General features: G+C 44.6%; 1 protein-coding gene across 5 annotated transcripts in view; it reads right to left on the reverse strand.

Annotated features, from left to right (window-relative positions):
* Window positions 1-21,769, reverse strand: part of meis2a (Meis homeobox 2a) — a 76,118-nt gene that overhangs the window by 36,004 nt on the left and 18,345 nt on the right. For 4 of the 5 annotated variants that reach the window (XM_086183747.1, XM_086183744.1, XM_086183746.1 and 1 more), the window contains exon 8: window positions 6,211-6,356. In XM_086183747.1, coding sequence (XP_086039873.1) covers window positions 6,211-6,356 — 146 coding nt within the window. The remainder of the gene's footprint in view (window positions 1-6,210; window positions 6,357-21,769) is intronic. The other variant, XM_086183745.1, reaches the window with a different exon arrangement.

Here is a 21,769-nt window from a genome sequence, read left to right on the forward strand (position 1 = left end):
ATTTGTTTTTCCTTTATTGTTGTCTTACTGGAGGATATGATGCGGGCTGTTTATGTTTGCTTTATTCTCTTTTAACTTCACATAAGTTCTAAGGGCTTAACCACCTCTATGCAGTGGGAATATTTCATAAACAATCCTGAGAAAATACTAATTTCCTCATTAAATTACATGCATTAAGACGCAGAGAGCAGGAATAAAAATTAATGGCGAGGGAGGAGAAATAGTGGGACTATGTAGATATATCTATAAACGTAATTACAAAGGAAAAAAATGCAGCAGGAATGAAAGGGGGAAAAAAAATCACAAAAACACTTGCAATCATGCATGTCATAGTATATGCAAGATTTAGGTAGCCATGCTTTACATGTGGACTCCTCAAGGTCTTCGTTGGCTTTGATGGGGAACTACCACAAGTCTGGATTGGGGGCAAAGTGTAAAGGTCTGATGTCAGAGCATGAAACAAACTCAGGATTATTACATTCTAATGCAGCACTAAACCGCTGGAACAGAAACCAACTACACCAAAGGAGCCTGTGAACACGGCTTTTGCAGCCACAGAGTTATGGCACGCTAACACACACAAACTAACGCTCTGTAGTGAGATGGCAAAGTTGATGTGGCCTGTCATATAATTATACAGCCTGTGAAAATGCAAAGTCACTGGATCCCCCCGTCTAAACTTTCATTCTGCTCTCTCCTATAAAAAAACATCTTGTTAAACATGTAATGCTAATCTGTTAATGAGATCTGAAAAGGAAGGTGAGATTCTTGAAGCTTGTGTATCATTTCACGACACTGGCTGCATGTCAGTGTCTCTCCCTGTAAGGTCTATCCACGCTGGCGGGAAGAACAGATGGCAGACTGAGGTGGCTTATGTCTCTGTTTTCCAGGGTCGCTGAGCAGTCGACATAAGAACAGAGTTACGAGACAATAGCTCGCCGCCTCCTTTGCAAAAAAGACCTCTTCCTCAGTTGTAATCACAGACTTCCAATGACTCCAGCGCTAACATCACTGCACTCTCTTGTCAAATTGTCCCTTATGTCTGTTTTGTAAACAAACACACAACGCAATGGACACAAAAGCCGTGTGATGACTCTTTCTCCCACTTCGGGACTGTGGCGGTGAACCAAAGTGTCGCTTGGGTTGCTATGGGTGACTGGAGAGCTGACTTTTGAGCTCAGAGGCAAACAAGCACATGACAGATTAGTATGTGGGCCTCCTCCAGGCTTCCACCTCTATGACCCTTAGGAGCCCCCTCTTTACTCCTTCCTCAGCCCTTACACCCACCAACCCACCCCACTCCCCTCTCTTTTGTCACCGCTCTCTCTTCATCAAAACTCCCAAACTAAGATGAATTATTCTGGATTTAAAAAGTTCATTTTTAGCCGATGATTCCAAACACAACTATTGGAGGAGTCTAGCGAGTGTGAGATGGGTAATATCAAAGAGGAGAAATGGTTGGGATGTTTCAAACTGTTTGCAGATGTGTGACTCCATCAGTTAAAGGCTGCTTGTACTGGACCAACACACACCAAGGATTAGGAGGACTAGAGGGGCTTCAACAAAACTGAGGACACAACAGGGCTGACTGTTTAGTCTAGTCAAACAACATGCCCTCTCTTTTCAAAGGATGGACTTGTACACTTGTTTATCATATGGGACAAACATCCGTTGCCAGGGTCTGGCCTTGGCTGCACCCCTGTCTTGTGAATGACCCTTGCTGGCTCTTTTATGTGCATCGATAAAGGGTGGTCGAGAGAGCAGCTCCCATAGGAGGGCTCGACCTGGCGATGACACCCTGTTGCCATGGAGACTAATTCTATGTTGGGCTGGGATTGGGAGTGTGTGGGGGTACTGTTGCTAGTGTATCTAATGATGTTTGCAGCACATTGTTCTCCTGCGTAAAACGTGATGTGCCCTCTTGTTAATCATATTTTTAACTCTGCTGAACGCCAGATTTCTTATTTTATTAATATGTTCAAATGATAATTAATGAATTCACCAGTTTGTGCTTAGCTAAAAACAAAAAACTTCCAATATCGCCATCGGTTGGCCTCAGAATCCGAGGACTTTCGGAGGACTATCAAGGGGATGTATCGTTTCCCTTTCAGGGAGCCCAGGGGACCAATACACCTGGCTTAGCAGCTTAACAGCATTTCCCCAAACACCGAGGCCAAAGGGTGGCCCAGCACAAAACCTGAGACGCTTGATGCTTGAAAGGACTCATCTAACTGACCAACTCTCCCTCTCCCTGCTCATTCCCTCCCTCCACGTGTGCATGTTATCAACAGTCCCGGTTTGCTCCCAAGGTCCCCTATTTATTTTCATAGGTGTTTTAGGGGTTTACGCTAGTCCAAAGACAAGGCAAGAGCCCGGAGTGGTATCTTTGTATCTTAGTGCTTCCTGTTTTCATTGCAAGGCCGACCCTTGTCTTTACAGGGGCGAGTAAGGGCTAGCAAGGTCTAACAGAGGGTGAGAGGGAAGGAAGGCCAGGGGCGCCAAGGGGCGAATTGTAGATTTTAGAGTTTGTTTTTGCCAAACAAAAGGGCATCACCTTTAAGCAACAATACGAATAAAGGTCTTTATTTCTCTGCCTTCTCTTCTCTTATCACTTCTTCGTTATTGTATTCCCGTCATCTGCTCCTGAATCTTGTCGTCCTGATCTTTTGAAGTGCAGTCGAACATTTTACCCCTAACACTGAAGTTTACCTTTCTGATAACATAATCTCCCTGTAGTATTGAAAAGCTTATACCAACAGTCTGGGATTTCCCTTCCCCTAATGTGGCTGGAAGACATCCAGAAACTCATGGGGAGAGGAGGGGGTGTATTAGAGAGAGAAAGAGAGTGGGAGGGAGGGAGGGAGGATTGAACCAGGGAGTGGAGAGATGGTCTGTCCCTCTTTTGCCTGCGAACACCAGCCGCTTGCCAATTACATGTGGGGCATTTAAGGTTGCCAGCTCACGTGCTCTCAAGGGGATGGTGCGTACGGGCTCAACATATGAGGTCAGAGTTATCATAGCTTCTCAACACTGAGGAAGTTTTGCATATTTTATGAGATCTTTATGGCACCAAAAGTTCTATCCCCCCCATCCCCCTAAGCTGGAATATTGGTTGCAATTTAAGGCTTTGGCAGGACTCGGTGGTAAATATGAGTTGAAATGAGGCCACTATCTATATGTGATGAAGAAAACCATCCTTTTTTTTTCTCCCATGAGAGTGTGAGGTCAGAGAGAAACGAGCAAGGGAGGGTGGGAGGGCAATTTTGTTATACTGAATCCAAAAGCCAACAGTTGTTACTATTGGCCTGTGTTGTTTTTCTATGTGTGAAGGGGGGGTCTTGTCCTTTTGAGCTTTTCAGAGGATGTGACAATGGCTGGATGTTGAGAACATATGTAGAGAGACCCCTGTGGCTCATGGAAGAGGAGCGCCATGCTGGCCCCGCAGTTTGAGAAAATACAAGACCGCTCCTTTCACTCCTCACCCCTCAGTTAATGAATGCGTGAATGACAGAATGCCACTATAGGCCATTCAGGGGCCAAAGTCCCCAAGAATTCACCCCTGCACAAATGCATCCAGCAATGGCAAATACATTTGCTTAACAAATTAACAGAAAGAGAGAATGAGTAATGGGAGTAGTGTGTGTGTGCGTGTGTGTGTGTGTGTGTGTGTGTGTGTGTGTGTGTGTGTGTGTGTGTGTGTGTGTGTGTGTGTGTGAGAGAGAGAGAGAGTGAGAGAGAGGCTGAGAAGGGAGAGTTTATGGGTGGGAGAATTGGATGGTGAGTAGAGAAGGGGGATAATTCAATTAGTCCTCTTCTTCAGTAAAGAAATGAAGCCAGGTTAAAAGGGAAGGGATTATTATTTGTACAGGACAAGCCAGTGCTTTACACAAAAGAAACAAATAAAGATTGGAGAGAACATCTACAAGCAGGGGGATGTGATAAAGGAGGGTCTTGAAAGCTCATGGCTCTGTCTGAATGAAGCAACTCTGAAAACTCTATCCATTCGTCCACATCGGGGCTTGTCCCCACCAACCTCCTTTTCTTTCTTTTCCACTCTTTCAATTGAATTTTAAAACAATTCAAAAGAAAATTGCTGGAGGTTTCCATCTGTGTCATTCCATTTTCTTCCCTGCATCTTTTGCGCATTTGAAAAGGTTTAACCAGAAAAGATGCCAAATCACGAGGAAATTTCCAGTCTAAACTCCCATGAGGTGTGTTTATCTATTTTCTCTGCGTGTATATAAAGACTATGTAAATTGCACATCAAATGAGACATTTTTGTTTGTTTGTTTGTTCCATTTATACACTAACAAGGTAGTCAAATCCAGTGAGAGGAGATGGAGGAGAGGGGAAAAAATAAAAGTACCTGGAGCAGAAAGAATACATCTCAAACCACTGAGTGAAGCCTGATCTGCACAGTTTTGTGAGAGGTCTCCAGTCAGGGAGCGATGGAGCTGTGAACAGCTGTGAAGTCATTTTGATAATGATGAGAATAATAAGCATGCAGACTGGCGGTGGTGGAGCTGCTAAGGCCTGCGAGGCACAGGGCTTTGCTGTTGCAGCTTCACTGCTCCTGAATAGATAAAAGTGATTAAAGCACTCCTGATTATCCCTGACCAATATGTAATGGATTTACAGCCCTTTCAATTAGTCCGTATTTGCTGGTCACTCATTACTTGGGCTTTTGGTTAGGTAATCAGGGTCTGAGGACTTTCTGTAGGGTGTGGGCATGGTGGCACTTTGTGTGTGTGTGTGTGTGTGTGTGTGTGTGTGTGTGCGCGCGCACACAAAGGTGGTGTTTCACGTCTTAAACGTGCAGATCATCCATAAGATTCACAAGTCTCTTCTACTTTTTCTCTGTCTTTTACCGCTCCTTTCCCTTCTCCTCTCTCCAGCCACAGCCACATGCTCAGAGGACAGCTTAAATGTCCTGGTGTGGCCAGCTCCTCCTGAAATCTGACCTAGGCAGCAAAATCAATATGGCCTGATGTTCTGATAATGTACTGACATTAGCGAGGGTACAGGGACATGTGGTCAATCCCCTTATACTACAAATAGACAGAAAAACAGATTGACACATACAGGAAAACAGCTGAGCATCTGAGAGAAGGAAGGCCACAGGAAAAGTGGTGTTTCTGTTACTAATTACTCAGGAGTGGGAATAAGTAGTCTTTGTATTAGCTTACATCTCATTTAGGAGATGCTTTGTGGCTCGGAGCAAATTCACTTGACACGATTGGCAATTTTGTCAGAAGACGACGGTGTAGCCGACATTACGCATCACTGAGACAGAGAGCAGAGGATGAAGAGGTTGCAAACACAAATCTAGCCATCTTGGTCCTCTACAGTCGGCCAGAGATTTAGAATAATAACTTTGAGCTGGGCAAGTCGGACATGATTTATGCTTTCTGGAGGTAAAGTTTGAAACAGCTGATCAGTCATGAGTTAAAATTAATAATATCAACAGGTTTTCATATTCCTTTTTTTTTCTAAAAAAGGCAAAATGTACCTCTGGTCAACATCAAAACTTTTTTTGGGGTGAAAGCCTTGGTGTTCATCTTTGAGAGGACTTTTCCATCAACTTTTCTGTTGAAAAACTTAAGAATGTGTTGATGGAAACACAATACGTTTCATCATTAAAGACTTTCAAAAGGAATAAGTAGTTGTTTTTTTTCTTATCGATGACTGTGTTAAGTTGTTCCAAGAAAGGGTCCAGAAGTAATCTGAAGAAATTTGAGCATTGATTCTGCTGTTCCGACTCACACATATTACCAACAACAACAACAGTGAAAAAAACAATGACCTGACAAGCGTGCGCCTTCAACAATTTCCCTTTATTTACATTTACCATCTCTTGCAATCATTCCCTCACCTTTCTTAAGTCTGCCTGAGAGAAACAAACAATCAGTGCATCTGGTGTTGGAGTGAATGTCACTGTTTGTCCATCACCTCCTTACTCCGAGTGAGCTAGGCAGCGTAAACAGTCCAGACTGATTAGATTGACCTGGTCACTGTGTCCCTCTGACAGGTGGCTGACAGGTGAGCATCAAAGCCCTTCTGTCACTCACTCCCCTCACTGATGACAATGTGACAGGTGTGTGCGTGTGTGTGTGTGTGAGTGTGTTTGTGTGTGTCTTTCCACCTGCGTTGTCTTCTTATATTCATTTCATTCATGTGACTCTCTAAAACTAAAGTCATGGCTTTGCTTACCGTGAGATGCTGGAACAGCCACGCCCTCATGATGTTCGTGGCCACTTTTGGGAAAATGCCACGTTTTTTCTGCCTCTTCTTATCCTTGTCTGGATCATCATCATCTCCTGTGCCAGGCGATGCAACGCTGTTGTCTAAGCCATCTCCTGGACGGAAAACAAACCCTGGGTTAAATAACATCCCCGGACCACGTTCGAGCAAAGATCCTCTAAAAATTCTTAAAGCAGAAACAGAAGTACTGTAAAGGGTATCAAAGCTGAGTTTAAGTCTTATGAAAGATGGATAAACTGACAAATACCACAGTTTATACCTTAAGATCACATTCAGAGGCAACGCACTGAGGCCCAGAAGCAAAGCCAGTGATATGATGTTCAGATATGGAGGTGGGTGGAAGGGGGGGGGGGGGTGGTGTTTGGATTTAGATGGCCTTAGACTGAGGGCTTACAGAGTGAGGGGTTTAAACAGAGACCTCGCGGAGTTCTTCTATACCCCAGAGCACAGAAGAGGGGAATCGGGGTTAATGACTCCAGTGTTATGGTTGGACACTGAAACACTGGGTTTCTCATTTGAGTTTTACAGTAGGAAGAGAGGGAAAGGAGAAAAAAAAATTCTCGCAATGGCAAAACAGACAAGGAGTCCAGAAGAACAGTAGAAGGCTCATGTCATTAATTCAATTAAATTTGCATGCTTGACATAATGTAGAGCATTTTTTTTATCTTTTGAGGAGAGCCAAAGGGGACAAGGATGCAGACATATACAGTTCTACACAGATGTTGCATACACAAACGCCCACTCTCGTACAAACACAACTCACAAGAGTCGATATTTCGGGACATCCAGTGGAAAAGCATGCATATTGAAGTATGGATATGATTTGGGGTGATCCGTTGTTGCACTTCGATGCACATAATGGACTCGTCTGCATCCCCTACCACCACCACAACCCCCAACTCTCTTAGTCCCTCTCTTATATTCCCGTCCCTCGCTGCAACCCCTCCCCATTTTGCCACAAGATTAGCATGACAGGCCAGCGGCAGCTTCGCCTGCATTAATGTCCGTTAGTGTTTGATTTCAAGAGGAAAACATGCACACACCCAGGCACAAATTCTCCTTTAAAATCGAAGTTTCCATCTTTGTGCCCTTTTCTTGTTCCTCCTTCCCGGCATTAATTGTGCATTAGCAAAAATGATTTACTTTTAACAGTCATAGTTATTTTTTCTTGCCCCCGGGCACAAATGCCTTGAAAGCCTTCCTTGAGGGCATCTAAATTATGTATCTGAAAAACTCCTCCACTAAGGCAGAGAAGGACCCTGACGTTCTCAAAATTCAGACTCAGATGTCCTCCTGTTTTTGGGGAGGCATCAATCACAACCACCTATACAAGCCCTAATCTCGCATAAATATTTGAACTAATAACATTAAAAAAGGGGGGAAAGAAAAAGGATCCGACTGGTGGCATAATCACATGCAAAATAAATTAAGAATACAAGGACAGCAGGGGCCCCAACTTCTAACTATTTTCCCATTTTCTTTTTTCTCTCCCTTGTTTTTCCCTCTCTTTTTTTTCTACTCCCTGTCTATCTTTTCTGTCTGTGCACGGTGTTTTCCTTCCACATCATTAGTGCAGAGCCACACGAAAGGGGAAAACAGAGAAGTGCAGACTTTGCACTCCCAGTGTGAAGTTAAAGAAGCAACACTGAAGGACACGTGGGAATGGGAACGCGGACTACGGGTGTTGTAATTGTAGAATGGACATTCATTAGTGGCAAATGCCGTAAATCCCAGGCTAAGTACGAATCCTTGTTCAGGAAAGCCTAAAACAATAAACTTTGGTCTGGCCATAGCCCGACTCTCACTGTGAGGGGCTTCCTGAGAAATGCGACCCAGACGGAAGTCAAGTCCAACTCCCCCAGTTTGCTTCTCAACTTCAATAACAACACGAGTGAGCAGTGAATTTTAACCACCTTCCCTTTTTTTCTCTCTGCTTTAGAGCTTTGCTGAATAATGCTGATACACAGTTTGTTTGTTTGTTTGTGCGCCACTGGTTTTGTGTTGATTTTCGAGCAACTCTCCAAATCCCTCTCCTGCTGTGAGCAGCCAGGCTCATCCAATGGAACCACACAGTGGCCAAAAGGCTGGCAGATTAATTTTATTGACGTTTCCATTTTCACTGCAATGCGATAGCCTCCCCCCTGGCCAGGGCTAGAGCGACCCGTGCGTATTTACAGAGTGACCTGTCACTTCATTACCCAGCATGCTTGCTGCCTCCTGCCATAGCCCGCAAGGGTGAAACCAGACTCCAAGGCTCTCAGCTCCTGTGTCCCTCTGTGTTTTTCCTGAACATGGATGCTGCACTGTGTGTATAGACCTGGCGTGTGGCATCCATGCATTAATTCTGTGTACACTATCAAATGCATACATTTAACTGTGCTGCATATGAATATATGGGCGAGTGTGTTTGCGCTCACGTGAACGTTTCTCAATAAAAACTCAAGGCGATTATCAGGAGGTGAAGAGCACATAAAGCAAAGGGGGAGAGCATGAAGAAGAAGGAAGAAGAAAAGAGAAGGAGTAGAAAAAGAAGAAAGAAGACCCAACTTACACAGCCTCATTACATCTAAGGGAGAGCTGGTGCTTTGCATCCACCCCCACTCTTTTCTTATGAGTGAGAGAAGGAACGCTGCAGGGCAAATTGTCCCAAACGCTAATGGCTTCTGACTGTTCCCTGGCAACTCTGCCATTCTAACCTGTGTGGATGTGCACTCTGTAAAAAAAAAAAAAAAAAAAACATGGGGAAAGGAAAAAAAAGTGCAGGGCAGAGCAGGGGGAAGCATCCCATCATCTGGCCATGTGACACAGATGGGGGTTGGCTATTAGGAGGCAGCCAAAAGGCCTAGGGGAGCCGAGGTGCTGGAGTGTAGCCCCAGGCACTTTTGGAAAAGCAGCACCCTTGGAGACGGAAAAAAGAAAGCCCCTCTCTCTCTCCCTCTCTTTCTCCCCACTCTCGTTCAGTCTTTCCTCACTCCGTCCTTCTCTCTCATTCCCCCAAACACACTATCAATATCTTCACCGCTTGCAAGGAAAGTTATTTGTGTATTTTCATATGCACAGACACAGAGAAAGTGTAATCAAGCAAGATGGAAGACAATGACCGAACACAATGAGGACGAGAGACGGCATGAAAACACAAACAAACAAACATGCAAGTCCAAGAGCGTATTACACTCATATACATTCCCTCTCTCATCACCAGTGGGTGCTTATTAAAAATGCATTCAGATATATCTCCCTGTGAGTAAATTGGTCTCAGGGCTGAGCTCATTAACGAGGTGGGAAAGGACTGTAAACATACTGCAACTCTGCTTATCTAATGTTGGTACATTCAGGGTCGCTTCAGGATTTCTTTCACAAAGAATCGGTTTTAGCACAACGTGTCCTACTCTTTGCTGACAGTAAAGGCAATTCTAGGAAGTTCTAATGACTGGAGATCATGCTTCATGTCTAGCAGGCACCCCGCCGCACAGGGAGCCACTTTGTGGTGTAGTCGGCCCCAGAAGCATTATGGATCTATCCACGGATCACACCAAGAATGCTGTCCTTGTGATGCTCCACCATTCTGATATACCCATGCATTAATGGAGAGTGACTTGTCAGTGGGTGGAAAACACATTCAACCTCAGTCATGGTTACTTATCAAGTACAACCACAGACATAGTGGTCCCTTTACTATTCATACACCTACTGAAGAGCCTCTACAAGTGTTCGATGTTGTGTTTTACTCTAAAGCCTGTGGAATGATTGTGCACCAGGAGGCCCCAGCATTTGTTTCAAGGTAATGAACCAAGAGTGTTGAGGCAGTGGCTTATGGAAGCTGTGGTTAAAGTGACTTATTACAACAGGGACCCCCACCCCACGCCCCCTGTCAGTGCAAACTAGTCAGGCATGTTCACCCAGGCTCACCCAAAAGAGGAGAAGAGAGTTACTCGTGAGGAGAAGAGGAAAAAGGAGTAGATGGACGAAAGAAGCTAAGCGCTTTGTTATATCAGGAGCTCTTTTGGCATTATTAGCACACCATAGTGACTGGGCCCTCCAAGCCTCCCTCCAACAACATCCTATTACACCACCTCTAGCCCCGCAGGCTTGGCCATAGAGAATGAAGAGAAAAGAAGAGGGGGATTTAGAGCCTCCCTTTTCCCTCTTTTTCTCCTCAACATTTCAGCCAACATAAGCAGCATTTAGCACATTCAGTAGCCCCAAATGGCCGCGAATGAGAGGAGCAGTGGGGGCTCCTCTTTTGTCCGTCTGGTTACCCCTTTTATTTACTCTGGATTTACGAAGGGGTCTTTGCCAGCGCTGGGACCACATGCTCTTGATGCACACAGAATCTCTGTCTCTCTATCTCTCTCTCTCTCTCACACACACACTCACACACACACACACACACACACACAAACACAAACACATTGATGCTCTATTCACACTAGGGGAATGGCCGGCCTTCTGTAGCTCTGTGCTGACTGAGGATTACTGGTCTTCTGGCTATAACCACATGCTAGCAATATGCTTCTCGGTGAAGTAACATACAACCCAGACAAGCGCTAACGAGTACAACATAATCCCTTTAATGATAAAACACACACTCATGCATCCAATTTCAAACAGCAAGTAACTCATCATTGTGTCTTTGGGTGTGACCACACACCATATGGTTTAGTGCGCTCATTCAGATCCATACAGTAGATGAGGGCTCTTAAACGGGACTGTTTTAGTGTTGCTGCACCACTGCAGCCAGTGTTTTACACTGATTATTTCCTGATCTGTGCTTAAACAAGCAGCAGCTCCTTGCACTGGACCATAAAACAACAGCTTAGTAAACAGCAAGCATGCTGACAAATTGGTAGCGCTCAGGCCAGAGTCATTAACAGCCCTAAAACCTGTCAGAGCAATTACAACAAACTCTCTCCTTTAGCAAGGCTCCCTGCCAAACTCAGATGTCCCTACCCTCCCTCCCTGTACCGCCCCCAACTTACTACCGGGACACTGGCGAAAGGTGAGAGAGAAAGAGGGAGAGAGAGAGGACGCTTCCCCTCTCCTCCAATAGTCACGACACCCCAGCGATATGGGTGCAAACCTTCCATTCAAACACAGCTGTATCTGCATCCTGGTTGCTATGACTGAATGGCTCCTTTTGCATGAGAAGTAATGTGTGGTTGTCTTCCCCAAAAACACATCATTAAGTGTTCCCTTAAATGAAGTGGAATAAGAGCTTCTAATTAGATGGGTTTTACGTGTGGGGAACCGAAGCAGTCAGGCAGTAAGAAAGGCAGGGAGGGAAGGAAAGAGGGAGGTGGGGGGTAGTTGCTCAACAACTCCTGCACCTCCTCTCCTCCCTCCCTTCTCCGCCCCTTTTCTAAGCCCCCTAACCCTGCCATCAGGCAGATATCTCTCTGTCATCCCTGGAATGCTGGAGATAAGTATCGCCTCTCCACCAATACAAGGCCTCTTGCCTCTCACAGGCCCAACGCTGACCCCACTGTGCACATCCCTACCAAAGAGGGCCAGTTTGAAGTGGAGGGAGCAGACAGAAAGAGGTGGGAGGGGTGAGGGTGGAGGGTTGGAGGTAAAACTTGTTTTTAAGAGCCAGTTAGGCTATTTTACCTTTCAACCCAAAGTATGGGCTGGAGCAAAGCCACCCTCCTCTTTCAGCTTCTCCCCTGGAGGCAAAGAAGAGTAGTTGGTCCAGAAGGGAGAGGGGAGGGGGAAGTGGGGGGGGGGGGCTGCCTGGTTACTGTGATTTCATCAGAACAACACTATTATCTTATTGCATCATAAATTGAGTTTTTTTTTCTTTAGGACAGCAGAATGGCTACTCATGCTTGTTTTGGTTATGGATTTTCTGCTACTTTCTTTCCGTTTCATTCGTGTCTCTCTGACACAGACGTGGAGTAAAATACAAGACTGTCATCCAAACAGGTCTTTATTTCTGGATGAAAATGATCCAAAAGAAAGGAGATGGAATAAAGATATGTGAAAGAAAAAGAGGCAGGCTGTTGCAGATGTCAGGACCCAATTTGCATGAATGGCAAAGGGCTAAATTGCAGGGGATGGGGGAGCTACCCTCCATCACCTCCACCCCCCTCTTTTTTTTCGGAGGGGTAACTAAAAGGGAGTTGTGATGCCCATGACTGCCCCTCACTCAGAAGACAGGGATCAGTGGCTAATGAAGGGCTTTGGGTACCCACCAGACATTTCACACTCTCTGCCTCCTTGACAACTCCACCCTGCTCCCCCTGCACTCCAGGACTGCAGAAGAAAACGCCACTTGCCTTCCCTTTTTGGATTTGAAAATTAAATGGGGCAAACTAGTCTCGCAGGTAATCTGAGTTCATTCCTGGCCTCTTAATTAACGCATTCACCAACCAGCAATATACTTCTCTCTTTGCGTTCTTTCCATTCACAACAATTCTTAGTGGTTAAAATTGGGCACACTGGCAGTACTCTCTCTATAATTCATCATTTTTACAATAGAAAAACATGGCTGGTTGCCCATAGAGAAGCATACTTAAATCCTAAGGTTTGATGCTGCATTAAATATTCAAGAATAGGTATTCCCCAAAAAGCAAGTGAGGCTAAGCTGAATTGAAACGAGTATGATGATTAGTAAAACAAGCTGCTTCCACACATTTTACTCTCTTAAAAAAAAAGAGAAAAAGAATAAGTTGCTGTATTTTGTGTTGCTAAACTAACAGACACAAGGAATCAGGGATGAAACAGAGCAAATGAAAACAAAAAGATGGAGAGCATCCTATAGATCCATCTGCCAGCAAAGAAATGGCTTTATAATCCCCGCAAGGAACTATTGTATATCAAAGTCTCCTACTTAAACAAACCAGAGAAAGCAGCTGCATGCAGGTTGGCAGGTTTTACAGCGTGTGGTTTTGTGATTCAAAACAGCTTCCATCGTTTGAGGCTATCTAGCATCAGCAGCGATTCTCTACCCTCAATTACTATTTAAAACCAAACAAATAAACTTTTACACTGATAGAGGAGGACAACTTAAGGTCTTTTACAAACGCCTTTGACACACCTGATGGACAGTGGCATTAAAGTATAGTTTAACAGAGATTGGAGTTTCTACATAAGAGCTGGGAGGTTGCAAGCGTAAATGGATTAAAAGGTTTATAAATCAACAAGTCAACCATCAGATTGTAGCCTCTGCTCAGCAGCCCTCTCATCAACTAAATGCCATGAAGTTTTTTTTTTCTTTCTCTTCGTTCTGTTTTTTTTTTTTTTTTTTTCACACAAATGTCCTGGAGGCAGGGAACAAAGCGAGCAGAACTGATTACTGCGCTGTTGCCCTGCTCCGCCAGTCTAAACTCTGTTTGGCTTCCTAATGAGCTCACTAAAAACCCAATTCATCACCCATAACCCCCTCTCAACCTGCCTTGAAATCCCCCATTATGGCAAGTCAAGGACAGTCCATTTACAGGCTTTGGGCCGGGGTCAAGGGCTATGAAGGGTGGATGGCAGTGGTCATAGGAACAGCACAGCCAGTATCTAAACGTGTTCTTGATAGACCATTTATTTCCATGCAACCAACTAATTTAAGATACTAAAACATAGTGGTTTTACTACTTGAGCATGGTGGGTTGCTGTTCTTTTATGCCCCCCCTCGCCCCCTCTTTTGCAACACCAGTGGCGTCCCAGCCTGAGCGGAGGAATGTCCGGCTTGATAGCTGCAGCAGCGAGAATGTCCCGTTCCAGTCAGCCTTCGCACCAGAGATTTCAAATTTAATACCCCTTCGTCCCATCCCTGCAAAGACAGGAATTTGGTGGGAAGGGAATGTGGTGGGATGGTGCGGATTAGCGAGCGGAATACCGTCTGTCTTTGAAGGGAAGAGGGAAAAAAGTGTAAATACGGAATATTGCAGGTAAATGACAAACAGCCATGGGATGAAAAAGTAAAAAATGAAGGGGATCTCTTCAGGAGGTGTAGGAGAAGAGCTGGTTTGAAAGGGGAGGTGGAAGAGTAGGACAGCAGAGGGTTTGCTGTAAACTCCCACAGTTCCTCATTACATGGGGTTGAAATGATCCTCCTGACACCTGAGCTGTAACCAAGAGATTACAGAATTGATGAATCCTTGGTTTAAAATGCAGCTGTTTTATTCTGCTTTAGTAATTAATTCTTTTTCCGATAGTGTATTGATTAAGTGTATCCCCTGATAAAGTTCAAACTGAGAGAGATCCCTCCAGGGCTTTGGCTTGGCCTGCTGTGGAGAGTCAATGAAAACTTCCTCCCTCCGCCTGCATCTCTCACTGTCAGTGCAGTTTACCCTCATAAATTAGTCAGATCTGGAAGGAGTGAGGATCTTGCTCAGTTGATACTTGCTTTGTCTGCTCTCGTACTCGTACACTTCCCTTTAGTTTTCATTCCGTCACACCTACATCAGCGGCCGTATTTGCAATGTTACACAGCCCACCGATACATTAAAGTGAAGAGGATCGACTCGTACATACAACTCCATCACCCTAACAGCATCTTCTGCTGCTCACTCTCTCTCTCCCTCCCGCCTCTCTTGCTCATTCTCACCATAACAGGGAATCATGGTATAGAGAGCGAAAGCATCTTCTTTCACAAAACTACTCTTTCATTCTTTTTATCGCTATGTTTTTCCATACAGCTGTGAGTTGAGAGAGTCTGATCAACAGAGTGTAGAGCGGGTCTCTCCGGGGAGCCAACTAGCAGAGAAATCAGATACAGCTTTACAAGAGAGTGAGCCGCTCATGTCTTGTCAAGACCCCTCACCTACTAGCACCTTTACAAGTCAATAACCAGGACCCGGTGTCCTCCACCAGGCCTTGGCACACATTTAACACTTTCTATAGAGCACTGTGTTTTTCAAAATGCTCCCTCATGACATTCTTGTCATACATGGTGAGACATAACTGGTGACCATGAAGGGAGAGGGGCTACCTAAAGGCCTTTTTGCTGCAATAATAGGGACTAATAAATCAATATTGAATGGAAAAATATAATTAGACAGCGAAAGTGCTGTTTAATATACTTAGTCCAGTTGGGAGTGTTTTGACAAGGCCAGTATTGACTGTCCATCGTGCTCCTTAAGGTAAATCCAGCAGGTCATTTCATTAAAGCCCAATTCCATGCCACTAGATTTTCGTGGCTTCACAGCTGTTGGCGGTGGAAATTGCTATGGCAGGAATAGTGAGCTTATTACTGCCAGGAAAAATACAAATTGCAAAGCCTTGGTTCAAATCACTTCCACTCTGCCTGGCTGACCCACTGATGTTCATCACTTTCCTGGATCTTACCTTTTGATTAGGTGCATGAATGTAGGGAGTAAGAATACACGTCAGTCCAGTGGAATGAGTTTACAGATATAAGCACAGAAATAAATGCATGTGGACACAGCACACAGTTGACCGAAAAAAGTACACACACACACACACACACACACACACACACATATATCGTATATATATATATATATATATATATATATATATAGAGAGAGAGAGAGAGAGAGAGAGAGAGAGAGAGAGAGGTAGACAGACATATGAATCCATCCATCCATTTTCTTCCACTTATCCTGTTAAGGGTTGCGGGGGGCTGGAGCCTATCCCAGTAGCCCTCGAGCGAGAGGCGAGGTTCACCCTGGACGGGTCGCCAGTCCATCACAGGGCCAACACATGTAGACACCCATTCACACTCACAGTCACACCTACCTATATACATGTATGTATGTATGTGTATATATATATATATGTGTGTGTGTGTGTGTGTGTGTGTGTCAGACTACATCCACTGTAATCTGCATTCATTTTAAAACATGAAATCTCTGTCCATTTAAGTATTTGAGCACCAATCCAGTGTTATCAGTGAAAATGCATCACACCTAATCGTTCACGTACAATGGGCATGTACGTGCCGATGTAAACACGAAGCAGAATGTGTATTCTGAAGTCAGCGTAGAAAAAAAAAGCACAACCAGATTTTCTTGGACCAACAACAGAGTGGATACTGTTACTAAAACCAGCATGAATACAAGGCGGTTAAGGCAGCAATGTATCAACACATTTTGAGCTGCACCGCAAGAACTAGAGAAAGGGAAAGTACAAACACGAGGATGAAATCATAAAAAGCATACAGTGTGTACCGTGTGCTTAGAAGAAGACCATGACAAGATCCTACAGGCTAGAGTCTTGATGTAATCTGGTTGCAGGAAGATGCAAATGTCTTCACAGACTTCTCAGGTTAGCTGAAGGCACGAGCTGTTTTACCCAATCTTCCCTCATCACTTAATGCAACGCGCATGCTGTTTTTGTTACGTCCACAGGTGCTGTTTCTTGTACCGTGCATGGGTGCAGTGTTACGCTTAGGACAACTCCAGTGGTTAACAGTTGCTAGTCAAGACAAAAAGGTTAGCCATGCTTGTAATTAGCTATCCGTGTTAAATTTACTACTGACTGTAGACTGAAGAAAAATGGCGATTGTATTTTTTTTATGGGGGGGGGGGTCATCAAATATATACATGAGAAATAAGAACTTTATGACTGATGAACATTGGTGACCACGCACACACCAAAGTAACCTCAGGGGCCTCAAAGGTCTCTACTTTCAGGCTTTGAAAATGCTGGAGTACCACGGATCCCATAAGTAATCATGGCAAAAAAAGATATGTTTTTAAATGAATATAAACTTATGTTACACCTCTACAAATATTAAAATTCCTCATTTATTTGTTTTATATTCCTTATTTGAGGCTATTTGTCCCTCTACAACATCCATTTGTTGCTTCCGGTTGGTCTGGTGGTGTGATGGACTTGACTTGTGATGTGAGCTCTTCATCACTTTTTTCTTGCAAGTTAATATGCAGCATTTAAGTTCCAGAAGGGAAGGGGGAAAAAAGGCTCTTTCTCTGATGCTATTAATTAGCAGTGCTCTATAGTGTTCACAGCTTTTTGAAGCTCTCCATCTCCTTTTGTTTCAACCTCTTTTTTCTTTTCCTTCTTTTTGGGGGCCGCCTTCATTATTGACTTTTCAATTTTCCCCTCACATCCACCCCCTGCGCTAGCAGTAGCACCAGTGCTTCTGAAGCAGGGCCCAGCCCAACAATACCCTCAAGCCCACTCTCTGAGACGCTGGCTGGGGAGCCCTGATAGCTAGGCCAGCCCTACAGCTCCCACCATCCCAACACCAACTCCCAACAGACCAAAATCAAAGAGAGGCCCTTAAAATATAACCATGGGTATAATGAGGGTGCTCTAAAGAACAATAAGCATATACACCAAAGGAGAAAGGAGAGTTCAAAAGAAAGAGAGAGAAAACTATAGGAATGTTGGCTTGAAAGTCGACTTGAGTGGTGAGTGAGAAAAGCATATGAGAAACTGAGATACTTTTCTAAAAGGGCAAAGGGCCACAGCCAATGGTGATGGTAGCCGGGGCCACGCATATATCCAACCACGTATCTGAACTCAAAACAACAAGGGGGTCTGCCGCATGCCTCTGGAGCCGAAGGGAGCCTTCACAACAATAGCCCTGGTTGGGCACCTACACAATGGCAGGTGCTTTGAATAGCAGCAGGCCCTTGCAGCAGGGATCCTCTCCTTGCGCACTCGGAGGGCTCCGGCTCTGGCTTGTGTAAACCTTCGTTTTTTTTTAACCGTGTTCCTTTTGACTCATAAAGAGTGAAAATGATCTCATGGGGGGCCAAAGGAGGAAGAGAGCCAGGCCTGTGAGGCACAACTCAGACCAATCATTGTTTCTGTGCCTCTTGTCTCCTGTTTTCTATCTGTATTGCTTTTATATTTATCACCCCTCTCTCTCTCTCTCTTTTAAATTCTCTTTATATGTACAGTAGATCTTCCCTTTCTTTCTCTCGCTTCACTCCAGATGTTTTATCTCGTCTTTTTTTTTTTCTTTTTCTGTGCTCTTTTCATCAACTGTTTGTTGTGCTCTTATTTTCTGTGGTGGTTGTGTTTGTTGTGCTGCTGCTGGGCTGTCCTGTAGGCCATGTTGCAGTGGTAGAGGCGGTTTTCCCCCCACCTTAAGAGCATTCTTTCCGGGGTCACAAGGTCAGGCTTCACAGATGTCTCCTGCAGACACTCAGTTGTCTAAACACTGCATCCCTGGGAGTAAGCATTCATACTAAACAATGCCGCTGTTCCCCCTAACTCTGGAAAATGTTAAATGTTTTCTTTTTTGCCTCCTTCTTTTTCATCTCTCTTTTTCATTGTTTTATTTTTGAATGAAGCTATAGAGTGAGTGCAGTTGTTTCCAAGGTGGAGTTCTTTTTTTTTTTTTTGGGTGCTTAGATAATGAAAGAAAGCACTGCTTATCACAAGATAGTACTGTTTTCTGGCTGCTTTCATTCTTCTAAACACTCCCCATCTCCCTGTGTTTCCTCCAATTGTTCAAATGGGGCCTTAGTCATCCTTGCCTAATGGCAAAGATGGGAAAGATGCTTTTAAAGGTCTTTTTCTTCTCTCAGTGTGGGTTGCCAAGGGAGAAAAATGAAAACATGTAGTAACTGTCCTGAAACCCACACTGGGAAACAGATATAAGAAACCCTTAAGTAAGCAGGGCAGAAACCAAACAAAGAGAGACCTTAAATGAACAGAAGGACAATATTTGAACTCAAACATCTCTCTCTTGCCTCAATCTCACCAAAAAAAAAAAAAAAAAAAAAATTGTAGAGAAGAGAATCCCTGAGCCAAACGGCTTTCATTAAAGGGAAATCTGCTCTTTTTAGGGGGCGGAGCGTGACACTGGTAAAAGAGAAGAGATTGCAGCATTTAACATGCAAGTTCTGCCTCAGAACATGGAAAAGTGTGTAATTGGAACAACATTTTGAAAATCCAAGCACTAAGCAATCCTTGAATATCTTACTCCTTTTCATCTCGCCTTTCCTTGTTCCTTGTTCTCCTCCTTCGTTTGATATGTTGTTGTAGCTTCCCCCTCCAAACATCTCCTCAGTATTCTGCAAATTGATAACCCTTTAAATGAATTATGGTAAATGCATAATGAAGGTTTTCTCAGCTTCAGCCCTGCAGCCAGCCAGGATGGAGCATCTCGTTCGGCATGTTTGATTCATTTTGTTGCGCATTTAGCCCCAGTGTTCCTTCGGAGTGTTCACTGCTTGGGGCATGTAAATAAGAAATTATCCTTGCTGACTAACACGGCTAATACCTCCTCTGGGGTGATCAAAAATTATTAGATGCTTGCTTCCAATAAACGTTAGGGCTCATGGCACTAACCTACTGTCAAATTGCTCACCTCTGCCTGTTCCCCAATATCCATAAAATGGGCGAACAAAAGTGATCAGGTGTGGAAAAAGCACTCTGGCTACATGGAAACTGAGAGACAGTGGGATTGCTATTATGCCTAAAAAAGCAGCCATCGCCTTTAAGAGTCATTAAAGCATGTACTAGAGCGGGAATCAGACTAGAAAATGAGCTTATCTTGCATAATGCCCTCAAAAGCTTTGCATAAACGTGAAAGATGTGTGCGTGAAAATCAGCAGCAGAGAGGAAGAACTCGGATTGTAACACACATCCTTTATCATCCTCCCACTCTCTTGGACGGTGGCAGCATGGTTAAAGCACTACCTGTAGGGTATAGCTGCTCTGCTCCGCTCCAAATATGCTTCAGTGTGTAAAACCCTTGTCTACACAAGAGCAAAACCACACAGCAAGTGTACAAGCTATAGCTGCCCTTGCTAAGCCACTCCACTTCACCCACGTGCTGTCTTTTGGGAAGGGCCTATGCTGTGATGTGGGGTTTGGACATTAGTGGGAGGAGAATAGGGAGGGTGGGGGTGGTGGAGGAGATTAAAGAGCCAAGGGAGGCAGAAGAAAGGAAAGAAAGTAAAAGAGCACAGGGCCCATTGGTCAAACACAAAGGGCGAGAGAGGGAAAGGACATTTGAAGTCAGGGTTAAACTCCACATAAGCACACCTTAAACGGGCCTGTGTAAGCTGGCAGTCAGGGTTTTTGGAGTTTCCCTGCAGGTGTGCCTTTGACAGACTTGGCCTCCATAACCTCTCTCTGATCTAGAAAGGGGCCCTGGGTTGGACACAGAAGAAACCAGTGGCATCTTGCTCCCTCTGCCTCCCATTCTCTGTCTATTACATTCACACACGCATGCTTACACTCTCTGTAAACACACACACACACAAACACACTGGCAGACAAGGGGAAAACAAATCTGGTGAGGACTAGAGCAATTGGATTATCACCTCTTAAGGGTGACTTCTTGGCTGACCCCCTTCAGGCTAGCCTGCTGAAACAAAACAGAAAATTTCCTGGGAAAACAATCTCCCTCTGAAGAAGCGGGGCTCTGCCGTCCTTCTCATGAAAATACAGCGGTGGCGGCAGCAATAATGGACACGGAGATGCCCTCAGGGGCATGCGCTCCAATCCCTTTTAGCCATATTACATCAGACCCCTGCGTACTCCTCATCATCACCACATGCACTTGAGTAATCAGCAATGGGACATGAGTGTGTAAACCCACTATATAATGAACTGATACAACAGCACTCCGCTCTGTCTTTGTTTTTCTCTCATACCTTGAGGTTTTTCACCGTAGTTCAATCATGATTACTTCCCTACAACACTGTTTCCTCTCTGCTTTTTAATTATGCTCAACTGACTCCAAGATAAGCTGGCCTGCATCTACTTCTCAAACAAAGACAGAAAGTGAAAAAAAGAGAAAACTTCTCCCTCAAGCTTTCCCTTAATGGCGCAAAACAGACATTCTCCTCAGCTGCTGTCAGAATAATCTGGGTAATTTTTTCCCTATGTTCTCCAAACATTAGTTTGCACATTAGGCTGACCCAGTTAATGTGCCTTTCCTGCTGTGTAGGACCCAGTTCCTGGCCAAGCTAGGCCAGGCTAGGTTAGGCTGGGTCGTGCCGGGGGCCTGTTCGTGATTATGGACCAGAGGGACCAGGCCCCAGCTAGAACTGAAGCAAAGGAGAGAGGGAAAGAGGAGATTAGAGGGAGACAGTAAGAGGAGGAGTGGGAAAAGAGAAGAAAACTTGAGCTGCAGTGTGGATAGAAGGGCACAGAGTGGTGGTGATGTTGTGGGTAGAGGACTATGTTACTGGAAATGGAGTTGGTTACTCTACTTGCAGTTTTCTTCCTTTAACAGTTCCTTTTCTCTTTTGCTTTTTTTCAACATTTTTTCTCTCTCGCTCTCTCTCTCTCTCTCTCATGATCTATAGACTCCAAGAACATAACACAGGGTCAGAAGACAGATAGAGAGGTAGAGAAAAAAGAAAGAGAGTGAGAGAGCGGAAGGAAGGAGGGAGCTGAGGGAGCTGATCATTCTCTTTAATCACATTTTGGATGAGGGCCAGGTAGTCTGCGGTACTGAGAGCAAGACCGAGAGGGGTGAGTGAGGAGAAGGAGTGTGAGGGAGACGGTGAGAGAAGGAAGCGGTGGGAGAGGTAGAGATGGAAGAATAAATGGAAAGAGAGAGAGGATGAGGAAGGGACTTTTGGAGAAGAGGGGAGAGGGAGAGAGAGAGAGAAAGGTT

The sequence above is a fragment of the Aulostomus chinensis genome, chromosome 17, assembly GCF_037954235.1.
Source record: "Aulostomus chinensis isolate RoL2024-O1b breed Wild chromosome 17, RoL_Achi_v1.0, whole genome shotgun sequence".
NCBI lineage: Eukaryota > Metazoa > Chordata > Actinopteri > Syngnathiformes > Aulostomidae > Aulostomus > Aulostomus chinensis.